The following is a 13862-nucleotide window of genomic DNA, read 5'->3' as shown; positions in this document are numbered from 1 at the left end:
AGGAGGCCCCCGGCGAGCTTTTTAATCATGCGATGTCGCTTCTTGGCAAACGGCAACTGCGCTCTTCGCGGGCGGGTGGAAACCAGCCATCATCTGATCCCTCAATGCGAATATCGCAAGTATGCAAATAGTCATCCCGGCAAATCGGCTGATTGGTGAAAGTACCAGAAACACAAAGAAAAATAATCTATAGTCGCTATCTCGACCTAATACATACCGCTAACTCCCAATAAAAAAAGTACACCAAAGTCGGCGAACATGACCGATCCTTCGCCATGCATGCAACCCGGGAAAAGACCAAGATATGGCACAGCAGCAAAAATCCCTAAAAAATAATGACTCCAATCGCCGTTCCGCCCCCCCCCCCCGGTTCCAATGCGCCCGTCCTTAATCCTCCTCGCGCCCGTAAGCCGAGAAGGCCCAGGCCCCCTTCTGAACAAAAGAAAAACACCATGCCATGGTCATGAAATCTTCCTAGCCTCGAACAGGTGAAGGCTAAGACTCGTATCGTTCTCCCCCACATTCGGCGTCGGCTCGTTAAGGATCTCCCACCGCCGCATCACAAACGGGCTGAGCCGCTCTGGCAGCATCCCCATGCCGATGCCCATGGCCATGGCGCGCCGCTCGTTGGCACTCATCGCCGGCGACGGCTTCTCTCGGCGCGACAGCATGAGGTTGTCCGCGGGGTTGGCCGCGAAGCTGAACAGGTACCGGACCCGCGCGTCCGAGGCCGAGTCCTTGACGGCGCGCACGCACTGCTGGCGCGCTTCGTCGCCCAGGCTGTCCACCAGGATGAGGGCCAGATCGAAAGCGCGCTCGGCCATGGCGGGCGACTGCGCAAGGTCGAGCTCCTGAGCCAGTCCAACCAGGCTTAAGCACGCCCGGGCGCGGATATCTTGGGCGGGTTTCGAGCTATCGGCAGTGTTCCCGGACGAAGTGGCATGCAACGTGACGTAAGACAGAACTAGGGGTAGCCACTGCGAAATGACATCTTCCTTCAATGCCGCCATCTCGGGACTCGTAGCTGCGACTATTTCCCACTGGTCTGCTAGCTTCTCCGCCATGGCGTTGGAGAGCTGCGCGGCCTTGGGACTGGGAACCCCTCGTATTATAGACTCGATGACTGCCAGTAGATTCTCGGCCATGTGAAGGTTGGCTCGATCCGTACCGTCCAAGTAGGCCATCGTTTTGGCGGACGGGAGTAGATCCAGAAATCGTGTTTCGGCACGACCTTTCATATGGTAAGTCACCTCTGAATTGAGACAAGACAGGATGCCTGTCCACATGATGTTGTTTGCCTCGATGGCGTTATCCATTGCCCTGGAGAGAAAAGCCAAGTGTGACTGAAGCTTCTCTGCACCGTCAGGCCCTGACGCATCGTCAAAGGCAAGATTCAGCGACAACTTGACTTGACAGTACGGCAGAGTGAATTCGTTCGCCAACTCAAGGACTTGTTCAAATGTCTGCTGTTCACTGCCACCTCCGGGTATAAGTAAGTTTGTAGTTAATGTATCGATCAATAAAGTGAGTTTCGAATCCGGATGCTTGAGCGCCAATGTTTGGCTCATGGCGTGGGAGTCAGCCAGGATGAGATTTCGCAGGAGTTCTAGAAACTGAGCCCTGGTTTTTTCATCGTCAAGTGGCTGCTCGATGGGAGGTTGTTGATGTCGAGAACACGAGTATTCTGAAAGAGCGCCCCGGGTGAGAAGCATCAGCTCTTTCACGTGGTCATACTTGACTTGTTCCTGGACAATGCATAGCCGGTAGCAATCCTCGTGCGTCATGAATCGGTTCGGCGAGGGCTCGAGTATTAGCAACTGCAGAATCTCCTGAGTATATATCGAGGCAAACCCGACTGGACCCGGCTGGTTTTGGGCCGTTTGCATCATGCTTCTTGCTGTCGAAAACAAAATAGCCACGGCGAAACACCCGGAGCTAACAAGCAATGGAAATATTTGCGAGATAGGGGGTTCGATTGGTGAGTTTCCGGATATGCAAAGCCCAACCCCTCATCATCGTGTCGAAGTGCGGTGTGTCAAAGACGCGTAACCTTGTCAGCAGAACACAGTATGCCCTTTGACGCTCATCGGATTTGCCCCAGCAGTTCTGTAGACGATTGATGATGGTTTGGAACAATCTCTCCATCGTCGGGCGATCGGCACTAGTATAGCTCGCGAGCTTTTCTATCGACTCGCTTAACTCGGTCTCGTCGTCCTGAAGTTGTGTCGCCATGTTGTCTGATAGTGGCGAGGAGGCATCAACTGCGTTGCTACGATCTGTGCTAGCGAGATCGTTTTGGAGCTGCACTGCAAGTTCTGTCAGCCCGGGAATACGCGGCGCCAATTTTGCTAAAGAAGCAAGAATCGGGCGTGCTCCAATTCCTTGCTCATCTCGCAAAGCTTTAAGTCGGTCTAGGAACATGTCGAAAAGGCTCCTGGCAGAGCCAATGCCCGCAAAGACGGGGAGATGGCGGTTGACGGTATCGGCACAAGCAGCCAGAAGCTCTGCATTTGACGAAGCAACCATGGTCTTGAGTGTATGCTCTAGCATCGTGAAGTCCTCTATGGCCTCTAGCAGCGTCCGGACAAAATCAAATTTGTAGCTCGTCATCTCTATGCCCGCCTTGCCAAGTTGCGGGTTGCGGGCGAAATTGGGAACGAACTCGTTGGCGATCCAGTTTCCCACAGTAGACTGTAAAGCCCGGCTGCTCAATTTCAAAAGCTTGGTCAACCTCTTGATGCTTGGTGGCTTCCTCTGCAGCAGAGGGTCGTCGGCTTCTAGGGGAACACCGAGGGAGTATTTGACACACTTTACGGCGCTCTCAATGTCGCTGGCTTCATATTCGACAGAATATCCAGCACGCCTCAAAACCGACGATCGCAGGCCTTTCATTGATTCGCTCAGCGAATGAGTGGGAACTTCCACCAAGAGGCGAGTGAGACACGGTCCGTCTGGTTCGATCTCCGTCGGACTTCCCAACCCGCCCCTGGCGATGAGCCACTGTAGGTATTGAGGTACAGAGAATTGATCAGCCCGGATAAGCTCTGATACGAGATGGTAGATGGAGTGTTTCCGTTCAAGTTCCCGTGGGACCTCCGTGGCTAGGAATTCGATGATGGCTCCCGTAATATTGACATCGAAAGGGACCCATGACCGGAAGATGGCTGTCGCCATGAAGATTTTCGCAACACTTGGGCGATATAGTGATACACTCCACTCCACCACCACTTTGGCCAACCCGAACTTGTCGTCGCTGGCCTTCCATATCTGTGTTGCCAGATCGCTCGTAAAAGGCTTTCTGAGGGTGCTGTCGAGTAGCTTGACTACCGTACCGCGAACAGCTGGCTGGGATTTAATTTGAGTGCTGGTGAGTCGATCGTTGCGAGCTTCGATCATGTCACAAGAAAGCCTATAGGCATCGTCATCGACAGGCGCTGAGGCCAATATAGTCTCTCTGTATTTCGACCATGTCGTCGGGTGTATGAAGTTTTCTCGGTTGGCGAGGAGTAAGGACCTCAGGAGCGACGATAGTTGCGTATGCAAGGGGAGCAGAATGTCGCGATCCGGGTGACGGTATATAGCTTCATGGTGGCTCAAAATGGTAGCAACTAGCCGCCGCCCATTTTTCCTGGATTGAATGAGGTCGTTCCAGTATATCTGCACAATCAGAATCCACATCGGCAGTCTTGCCTGGTTGCTACTTTCAAGCCCAGAAACAAGCCAGTCCAAGTAGTGATCACGGTCCATCAAGAACTCAGCGTAAAGGTGGGCTGCGAGACGTATGCTGCGGGAGGTTAGCATTGACATGATGTAGAGAATAACAATGGATAGCTTACGCATAAGTGACTTTTGCCTTCCAGCTGGCTTCTCCGAAGGCACTAACCACGCTCTCGATGAACTGCTCAACAAAAACGGTCCAGTCTCTAATCCATTTGGTCTCTCCGCCCATCACAAATGTGCCGTTCACCCCCTTTCTCTTGAACGCCCTAATTTCATTTGCACCAACGCACTTGGCAAGCCACACAGCGCGGTCAGTAGGGACATTCTTGTTGAGGCATTGCTCTAGCAGGACTTTGCCTCGGATTCCATGCGGTATAGTCCTACTCAGCCGCCGGAGTGAAATGGCGGGGTTGGCAAGATCTTTTAACCAGACCTCCCTCTTTGTGTCGGTGAGAGTAACTCTGGGCGGCGGCTTAAATGTAGAGGCAGACGTAATCTGCCCGCCATGTCGTCTTTGGTTCATGATGGTAGTAAATATAGTTGATAGTGTGTGAAGGCCGCTCTTGTGCTTGAGCGACGGGTATAAGGGCGTTTTGGCCGACGTGTACTCTGAGCCTATCTGAGGTGGAGCCTTGTCGAAATACCCATGCCGGATGATATTGTCGTTGAACTTGTCCTCGGGATGGTTGCCCGTCCACGCATAGAAGTCTGCGAAGCCTGCAGGTTCTTGCTTGCCCATATTAGAGTACCGCGGTGCGGCGGCGGGCGTCTCGAGGACGAAAGGCTTGGGCCGCACATCCTTCTTTGGCGGCGCCGCAGGGGTGGTTGCGGTGGTAGGCTGAGGGCGGGCATTAGAGACGGGGACGATGAAGCGCGCCCGCCGAGGCGGCATAGGGAGAGGCGCCGAGTCGTTATCGGCCGTCGCGGACCGGGAGGGGTTCGGACTCAGATCGCCCAGATCGGAGACGTCGTTCATGGGCGGCATGATGCGCGAAGGAGTAAAGGCGAGGTTCTGGGGGCTTTCGCTGAAGCCGGCATGGTCGATGCCATCATTTGCCAGCTCCAGCTTGAGTTTGGACCCACCTCTCCGGGGGGTGGTGCCATAACGTGCTTGGTTTTGCGATACATCGGCGGCGTCGGCTGCGGCGAAGTCGTTGAAGCCGCCCTCGGACTTGCGAATGGGCGACGGGGGTAGGTGTTGTTGGGAAATGGTTCGTTGGTGAGGGGGCCTCTGCGACAACCCGGGCCCAGAAAGCGACCGCTGTGGTTGTCGCTGCGACACGGCCAATGGGGGCCGCGAGGTCATCGTGGGTCGGTACACGGAGGCGCCATGTCTTTCTCTAGGATGTAGTCATTGTCGTCGGTGGCAGATGGCGAGAGTAGTCGGAGATGGGGTGTTGGTGTTGGTGTGGAGAGTGCAAAGACCTGAGGCGTGCAGGGTCGTTGTCGTTTCGTCGGAGCGAAGGTGGAAGCCAAGGCTGACGTCGGGATCGGCCGCGAGCAAATGCAAGGAGAGAGTGGATGGAGTCTTAGGACGGATGAACGGATGGACAAATGGGGGTGGGTGGTGGGTTGAGCAAGCCAGACCGGAGATGGTATCGTGTTTTGGAGGTATGTACAGACAGCAAGGCGAGCAAGGCGGCCTGGGGAACAAGCAGCAGCAGCAGCAGCGGCAATTCAATTGGCACCAGCAATTGCGAACAAGTCGGGTTTCCTGTTTCTGGTCGGGGGGTGAGGTGGAGCAGGAGTTACAGAGGAATTAAGGTGGCGGCGCAACATGAATGGAGACACAGGTCTGGGTCTCAAGTCTGCTAGTCTGGCAGGAGGCACGTGAGGATAGCGAAGTTCGGAAGACCAGACTGCGGTGGGGATGATTGCAGTCGCAGTGTCGCCAAGCAAAAACACGCCAACTTATGACCTACTCACTAACCTACTTACAATACAGCAAGAGTCAAGGGACCGAGGGCTAGAATCCGAGTCGGTAAAGTAAAGAGTAAAGACGATGCACCCTGCCATACCCCCTTGACAAAAGCAATACACGACGGATTCTGTCCCGGCACCGCCGTCGAATCTTTTACCCTCGGCCAAGCCTGGATGCACGACCATCTGCATCTAGATAACTAGTGGATACCAGAGTGCACACAGCGTGTTAACCTTCGCCATCCCGAGCCGAGTCTGTCGTGGCCCCCCTCAGGACCTTCTGCAACTGGTAATACCATGCAGGCTATCAGTGTTTCACGAGCACACGTTGGATCGCCGTAATGCCGTCAGGTCAAAGTTGTTGATGTCAGCAATCCCGGAGGATCATCGACCCTCTCCGGAGGGATGCGAGTCTGGGCCATCTTGGCCGGCGATACGAATACCAAATTCAGTAAGACGCCGCGGTTGCCGAAAAAAGTTATGTGTCAGTTCCCTATGTATGATGATGATAAGGTCGCCCCGTCGCCCCGTCAGGTTCCTCGTCCCCCATCGGATTTGTCTCCATGAGTGGTTCACGGGGCGATCGTCGAGATAGCCTAATTAGCCAATTACCATCCGAGACAATTGTTGGCAATATGGTGCTGCCTATTGGTCCGCCGGGGGTGCCATCCTGACAGCAAAAGCACACCTCAATGATTCAACATACGTTGGAAGAGGAGAAATCAGCTGTGGTGACTTTAGAGACGTGTATTATTATCAGTCAGCCATGATACGGGGCTCCTGGCCAATAGAACCCATGATCGTCACTCCTCAGGCTGTTTGCTACCGGTGGGTGCCGCTGCCTACCATGAAGGCGCTTGCTTGCTTACTGGGTACATTCTGACACTCTTGTAACAAGCAAGAAGGCACTAGGCGATAACACTCCATTGCAGAAGCCCAGATGTCGGATGGTGTCGACTAAATCTGACCGGATACGGGTCTGTCAACATCTGCAATAACGCCGAAACTACTGTAATAATCAAGCACTTGCCCTATGGAGCAGATGGTTCTCCGTACTTACCTTACATAACAAAGGGGCCCGGCCCAGAGATGGCTAACCCCACAGCGGTAGCTTTGGAAATTTGGGGGTTAGCGGTCCCGAGGCCCCCTGTCCATAACGCACCTCCCTGAGTGGGAGTTTGAGCTCAAGCCACACTGGAGTCAGAGATCTGTTGTTAGCTGCAACCTACTAGTAATCAAGCCTCAAGCTGAAGGACCTCCCCCCCAACCAGCGACGACATCAACCACGGAAAAAGCCCATCCGAAGCCAGCAAGCAGCCAGAGCATCGTTTCTCATCATGTCTTCCAATAAGAAGGATATGCGTCGCCCGGACCTGGGTAAGTTTCCCTATCCAACGCACAATGCCCAGACAGGTGTCAAGCCAGATGCCTACTACCGCCGATCAGGACTGACGGTCGCATTCGCTCTCTACAGTCGTCCCCTACCAGGAGCCCGTCAGCAAGCCCGGCGACAATGTCGAATTCGGTTCTACGTTATCTTCCACCCTCCCCATGGCCGCCATCTTCACGCGCAACAAGTACATCGGATGGTAGGTGTGACGTTCTTGCGATGCGCCGAGCGCGCCCCCGGTTTCTCGTGCACCCTACCCAAAATCCCGAAGCTATCAACGACATGAAGGAACCAACGCGCCAAAAAGTCCTTCGCGACTTGGTAGATACAGTGGGAAAGAGAGCGAAGGGGCAGAGGGAGAGAGAGTGAGGAACCAACGAACCTGCAGAAGGCTAACGTGCGCCTTGCGTGACATATAGGGTCTCAGTAGTCTTCAGCATCCAGAACTGGCTGGGCGAGAGCGAGGATACGACAAAGAACACCAGCACCCCGGGCTACTTCACCATTGGCATGTCGCGTAAGTTTAGGGCTCATCCTTCCCGGCGAAGTGCCAATTGGCGGAACAAGTACGATGTGACGAAGCTGACGAAAGTATATGCGAACAAACAGTAATGGCTCTCGGCGTTACTTACCTTCCTATGTTCCTGCCCCAACCGCCCAACACATCAGGCGGAACCGCGACTGGAGCACCGGCGCCTGCCGCAGCATAAGAGAGGAAATAACAATGGGCGAGATGGATTGAAGGCGGACAACGGAGGGGCTAGTCGGCATCAAGGACGGGAACAAACTGCGCGAGAGGTATCGAATACTTTCTCTGGAAGAGAACCGGACCCCGAACTACACCGCAACATGGAGAGAATACTCCGCCGGTAGCAATATTATTGCGAGACAGGCAGACAGAGAGAGAGAGACAGTGTGTGCTCCTTCCAACGATATGGCCCTAATAATATGTACAAAATAAAACAATATGGCGACAAGACAAGGCCCAAAACCATATGTTCCCGCTGTTACCGGAGAGGAAACAAGATATCAATTTGCCGGAGCAAGCTTGCCTTCAAATACAGCCCATTCCTCCTTTTTCACGCATTTGGCCATGCTCTCTAGGGGTTGGAGCTCCAAGGTATCAGCAACTGTTCTGGGTTGTATATAAAAATCTGGTAGAGAGCATGGCCGGTCTCATTCAGACAAACCTATATTTACCAATAGTTGATGCCCAGTCTGACCTCCGTCGTCAGGATAAGCAGGAGAAACGACAGGAAAAAAACAGGCTTGTATTTTTGACAATGTGGTTTGGTTCAGGGTGGCGGGGGGGGGGGGGGGGGCGCTGGGTTTGTTATCTCCCGCTGTACTCATATTCCGCGGCGCGGAAAGGGGCAAGACATAACAGTACATAGTGTCCTACCGTCACGTCCACCACCCGTTATTGCTGATGTTCTCAAGTCATCTTCTCTTACAGCTCATCATTACGCATTGATAGAGAGAAATGGAAATGAAGAAAAACTAAGCATCAGGTTGCAAAAATAGACAAGTATGCCTCAATGAATATGAATCGAGAACCCCTTTTTATCCCCAGAAAAGTCTACTATCCCCAATCGCTGCATTACTTGCCCGGGAGGACACCGCGGATAGCCTCTTCTTTTCTCCGGGCGGCCTGCCACTTTTAATCTGGCCTGCATTCAGAGAGTGAGTGCCAATAAGCACAGCTAGCAGTTACCCGTAACCATCGCGGAATGGCACGCCGAAAGAAAGCCTGAATTGCATTATGATCGTTCCTCGAAGATTCGCCTAGAAATATCATCGGGTGGATAACGATTACTCCACAGTGTCGCATACTCCCCTTTATTCCAGCAGTCTCAATCTTCGTCGAAGATCTGGTATGTGTTTTGCAATATCGTGTCAACGGCTCTGACCTGCCATCCAGCGTCCGCAATGTTGGCGCCCGGTGCTGTGCCCATGAGAGTAGGAACCAAACACAATGGCCAGGTTCTGCGAGTTCATCCGGTTCACGCCCGAGTTCTCCATCACTCGATGCAAATGCAGCGTAAGAGCGCGCAGCGTTGCGTAGTTGGGGTCGGGTAGTGAGTTGATGATAGCATGGAGACTGTCGCGGCGTACAATGTCGTCATCCGCTTTAGCTGCCTCGACGAAGCCTTGATAATGCTCCCCAGTGAAAAGGGGGTCGGGCAGATCTCGGCAGAACTGCTTGAGGAGACCAGCGACACTGTTCACGTCATGGAAGAAGTTCTCTGGGTTACGGAAATCGAGATTCCTGGAGTCAGAATCTAGGTAGGGTCAGTTCGTATTTGTTGATGAGAATACATTCAGTGAAAATGTAACGAACCTGTGTCAAAGCCATTCTTCAATTTTTGAATGTGTGTTGCTGAGCCAGACAATCTGTAGATGCCCTCCACAGCCAGACCGTATAAATCGACAGCCTGAATGCACTGGTACACAACCATGGGAACTGCCAACCCATCACGCTCGTACAGTCGATCAAGGGTCACACCAAATACTTGTTTCGGTTTAGACATGCCGCCCGCTCCAGGCCCAGTGAGGGCACTTGGGGGTGAAACTGAACGTCCAGTCGGCGGCGGCGGCGGCTGCTGCTGCTGCTGTCGCATAGTCTGCATTGAGGGCGGCGGGCCAGTCTGACGAGGCGGCGATTGCCCTTGCGGTGGTTGTTGTGTTTGGAACGGTAGGGCACCAAGCTGTGGAGGACCAGACTGGCTTATACTGCCATTACCGTACCTTGCATGGGAAGGTGGTGCAGCTTGAGTCGAGTTTCGGTTGTTCTGCGGCTGTTGAGAGCCCATGGAGGACTGGTTCAAGGCCATGGACGATTGGTTCAACATGTCTCCGTGACTGAAGCTTCTCTCATGGCCGGTTTGCGATGTTGGGCGCTGCTGGCTGGCTGCTGGCATGGAGGGAGGTTGACCATAACCTGGCGACTGCATTCCTGCGGGGGACGAATCGAATGGGCCGGATCGCGACCCCATGGATCCGAATGGAGGCATTTGTAGAGCTCCAGACTGATGTTGAGACTGCGGCCGGGATTGTTGCTGGTGCATCTGCGTCATGGCTCCCATAGACATGTTTTGCTGGGGGTTAAGCACAGGGTTGCGCTCATACTTGGCCTCAGCAGGCTTTGGTGGTAATTTGCTGTGGAAACTCAAGAGATAATCTTCGAGATCCTTGTGGTTGTCGACGGCTTGAATAACCTCCTTCATGCTTGAGCTCCGGCTGTTGTGGCCAGGAAGAGTAGACTGATGTTTTAGGGGGCTTATTACTAAGCCGTTGCTCAGAAGTAGTTTTTCATTGAAGGAAGCTGCCGCAGGTCAGTCTTTGCATTGTTGAAGAACAGGAGGGCAAAAAAAGGAGAGGTGCGCTTACCAAATTTCTGCATTTGTAAAGTCGTGCCCGAGTCGCATTCCCGGACTAGATCGGTCAGAGCAGTGATAGCCTCCGGCCTTGTCGATGAGTCCATCGTGGCCTTTTCTGATTGATAGTTCTGGACTTTGGTCATGTAGTCGGTGTCGGCAGCTTGAACTTTGCGCAAGAGGTCCTCCTCCTGCTGCGCTGCCGACTTCGGGCCTTTGAAGCCAAACCTGCCTCCTTGTCTCGCTTCACCGGTCTTGACTCGCTCGTACTCGTCCGCAAGTGCGTCGTATTTGGCCTTGGATTTGCGCATGGCCGACTCAATGTCCTGCAGTCGTGCTTCAGCAGCCAGTCCGTTCTGCTTCCATCCCTTGCGATGCTTCTCGGCGATGTTGGCGACTTCTAATAGATCTTCGTGCATCTGATGTAATGACTGGGCGAATTGCGTGCCGTTCTCCGCCATTCGGTCGTGAATCTTGAGCATCTCCTCATACGCGTAGGCAAAAGAGCCCTGCCTGTGGTCCATCTGGTGGATGTTATCTTGTGTCATTCTGCACAGCTTTCTCATACTCTTGGAGTGACCATCCTCGAGATCGGATCGTTTCTTCAGGAACGTAGCGAATTCCTAGATTGCGAGGACATGGTGAGTAAGAGCGAGAGACGAGGGGGCAGATGGTTTAACCAACCCTTGCTGATGCTATACTCTGCTTCAGTCGATTTAACATGGTAGAAACACCAATCTGCGACCCATGGTTAGCGACTGCGATACTGCAATACTACTTTGTCTCAGTTAACCAACATCTGAGGTGAGCACATCCTGAACCTGCGCAGGCATGTCGGGCTTTGCGCCGCCCGTAGCAGCACCGTCGGGCATGGCGGTTGCGGGTGTGTTTCCTGAGGCAGCAGAGACGCCAGGGCCATTCGCTGGATAAGATGTTGCGTCATTCTCGGCTGCTGGACCCGTCGAGCTCCCAAACGACATACTCGGCGCCCTGTTTGGTTGCGATTGGGGCGGAGGAGAGGACGGGTCGGGGGACTGGCGGCTAAAGTCTGCCATGATGCGGGCAGAGGGTGTTGGGTAAAGTAAACAGCTGGCTATTATGTGGACTGATGGGTTGGGCTAGGATGCCGTTGCTTCGATGTTGTTCGGCCGCTGTGCTTCAATTTAGAGCTTGGGAGTAGTGGTTGCGTGGCTGTGCAGTTGTTTCGCTGGCGAGGGATCGCTAGGATGGTTCGACAAAGCATACATACGGGTATGTAAGAGTTGTACCCGCAGCGCTGAGTTTGTTGAAGATTCTCGCTCTCGCTCGCAACTGTTGCTCGTATCGCCTTGGAATGCTACGTTGATTGAAACGGTGAGGGGGGGTATGTCTTTCTCATGCATGCAATGCGAACACAGACAGCAATTAGAACAATTACGAGGAGCCCAGCCAGGTACGACGTCCGCCGTCCAGCCTTACCACAGACAGAAAATTACGGGGCGCTAACGGTTGCCAAGCCCGTTGCACAGCAAGTATCGGTGACCGGCAACCAAACCGCCTCTCATCAAAGTCCTGGCTCCAAGAACACCAGAATGTATTCCAAAGTCAGCTGCTATTTATTGACACGCTCTAGTGGTGTATTCAAACGCGCGAAGGTTTCTGGCGAGACTCGGCATGGTTCGGCTCGCCGGGCCTTGCAAAGACAATATGCCAGTTGTGCTGTTGACTCCTGTCACAAGGTTTGGCGAAGGACTGCCACTTAACCTACGTAATCCCCTGGACCTGAGCCGAGCTTCGGGCCAGACAGGGGTAATTGGTGGATAAGTTAGGTCAGTATGTATGCAAGTACTATAATTATATCGTTCGGACGACAGAAGATGCAGACAGTCGGGTTTCTATATATACAGTACGAAGACCCCATGGCAAGGATCCATGCGTGCATTGCTGGTTGAGTTCTATGTAGGTTATGAAACCTCCGTTTTCTCCGGACAGCCCAAGGTCCGCTCCCCCTCTGATGCATATGATTTTCGTCCAGCACCCGCTACTCCAGTCAGGCGTCGGTGCCTTTTCTTTTCTTTTGAGAGAAGAAATAATACTAGATAAGATGCATGTAAGAAAGAGGAAATGATGGAGGTGGACCGAAACAGTCGTCACCCACACCCCACACAATGAGACGGTCTAGGTCGATTGTGCCCTGAGATTCCGTCTGATGTCACGCCCTCCAACGACCAGATTGTCTGAGCGCTCGCTAGCTTCCGGCCTGCCAGTCAGAATTCACGGCTTCTCGCAGAACCCTTGTTTCAACAGGTCGAACTAGCCCCTGCTATTATTGTTTAAGAGACGCCCGTCCCCATTGATATACGTACAATGTCTTCGCTATCATTTTTTTTTCGATTCCACTGAGCAATCTTGGATCAGAAGCTCCGAGGAACGGGAAGGATGAGAGAGGTGTCTCGAGGGTGTGTCTCCCCGAGCCCATTTTTTCGACATATGCTTAAAGTACCCTGGCAAAGAAAGACCTTTGGCACCCCAACAGAAGTATCACCGAACCAAGGCGCTTGCTCCGCCCTGGAACGCCGGTGAATACAAAACACGGTGCCAAGTATCAGAAGTAGCTTCCCGCGTTGCCGCCTGACAGCAACTCGTGCACGAACACTCTTCATACAAACAAAAGCAAATACATAAAGGTCTGCATCGGGTTTCCCGGTTTTTCCTCGAAATCCTGACACGCTATTATGCAGGTCTTTCGGCGCATATCATAGCTGTGAGAGTCCATGGAAACTACAATAAAGCAGCGACTCCGGTTTTACACTGCAGGGAGGCCGAGAGAATTACAGCCGCCGGTCATGCTTCAAGGCCTTCAGGTAACACGAACTTATCATGCTAGCCGCTGAACCTATACAGTCACTGGCTATCGACGGACTAGATAACAATAAATCAACTAAAGATGTTGCCAGTCCTGTGATGCCTCAAAGACGTGCAAGCATTCGGGCAAGCGAACGTGACAAATTTGCAAACGGTAAGGGCCTCGGCCGGCTCAGCTGCAAAGAAGTCCCACCCGATCATTGGACACGATGAGCGGATGGTCGTGGTGCCCGAGTCAAGTCCCGTCCAGTCAGGTCAGACTCTTCATGATGGCCAATCATAGCGATGTGACATGGTATGGCGGAGTGGCCATGGGCAGATGAGGTATTGTCCTGTACGACTTCAAACCTAGGCAGTCTAGGCAGCCCTTGGCATCCATTTCTCAAAACGGTTGTCATTAGAACAGCGTAAAGGGGATTGTGCCATGGGAAGCACCAACCACCCTGAGTCCCGATAGACAATGATACGACGAGGGACACAGATATCGAGAGGTCCCTGACAAGCTAGATACATAAGGGGCAACGAAGAGGTCAGTTCTACCACCAAACCACGATAAACTGTTTGCCATGAGAATATGCTTGCGAACAGTACGAATGCAATCCGCCGAATGC

The 13862-nt window shown here is 53.2% G+C and overlaps 3 protein-coding genes across 3 annotated transcripts; 1 reads left to right on the top strand and 2 right to left on the bottom strand.

The window, feature by feature from the left end:
* Positions 1 to 461: 461 nt before the first annotated feature.
* On the bottom strand, positions 462 to 5026 carry PG994_007374 (transcription mediator subunit Med12; the record flags this gene model as incomplete). Its single annotated transcript, XM_066858783.1, has 3 exons — positions 462 to 1897; positions 1941 to 3784; positions 3837 to 5026. The coding sequence occupies 3 exons, from the start codon at positions 5024 to 5026 to the stop codon at positions 462 to 464; spliced, it is 4470 nt and encodes a 1489-aa protein (XP_066715725.1).
* A 1951-nt stretch (positions 5027 to 6977) lies between these two features.
* On the top strand, positions 6978 to 7740 carry PG994_007373 (uncharacterized protein; the record flags this gene model as incomplete). Its single annotated transcript, XM_066858782.1, has 4 exons — positions 6978 to 7017; positions 7115 to 7229; positions 7450 to 7547; positions 7640 to 7740. 4 exons carry the CDS (start codon positions 6978 to 6980, stop codon positions 7738 to 7740), a joined length of 354 nt encoding a protein of 117 aa, XP_066715724.1.
* Positions 7741 to 8883: 1143 nt separating this feature from the next.
* On the bottom strand, positions 8884 to 11462 carry PG994_007372 (Rho GTPase activator (Rgd1); the record flags this gene model as incomplete). The annotated part of the gene is made up of 6 exons (XM_066858781.1): positions 8884 to 8940; positions 9005 to 9312; positions 9372 to 10355; positions 10421 to 11030; positions 11092 to 11145; positions 11205 to 11462. 6 exons carry the CDS (start codon positions 11460 to 11462, stop codon positions 8884 to 8886), a joined length of 2271 nt encoding a protein of 756 aa, XP_066715723.1.
* Between the last annotated feature and the right edge of the window lie 2400 nt (positions 11463 to 13862).

This window comes from Apiospora phragmitis (assembly GCF_038363925.1).
Source record: "Apiospora phragmitis strain CBS 135458 chromosome Unknown utg000007l:1.0-2108841.0:1.0-2111359.0, whole genome shotgun sequence".
In the NCBI taxonomy this organism is placed as follows: domain Eukaryota; kingdom Fungi; phylum Ascomycota; class Sordariomycetes; order Amphisphaeriales; family Apiosporaceae; genus Apiospora; species Apiospora phragmitis.
The sequence above is the reverse complement of the archived record's forward strand: the minus strand, read 5'-3'. Positions and strand labels throughout refer to the sequence as shown.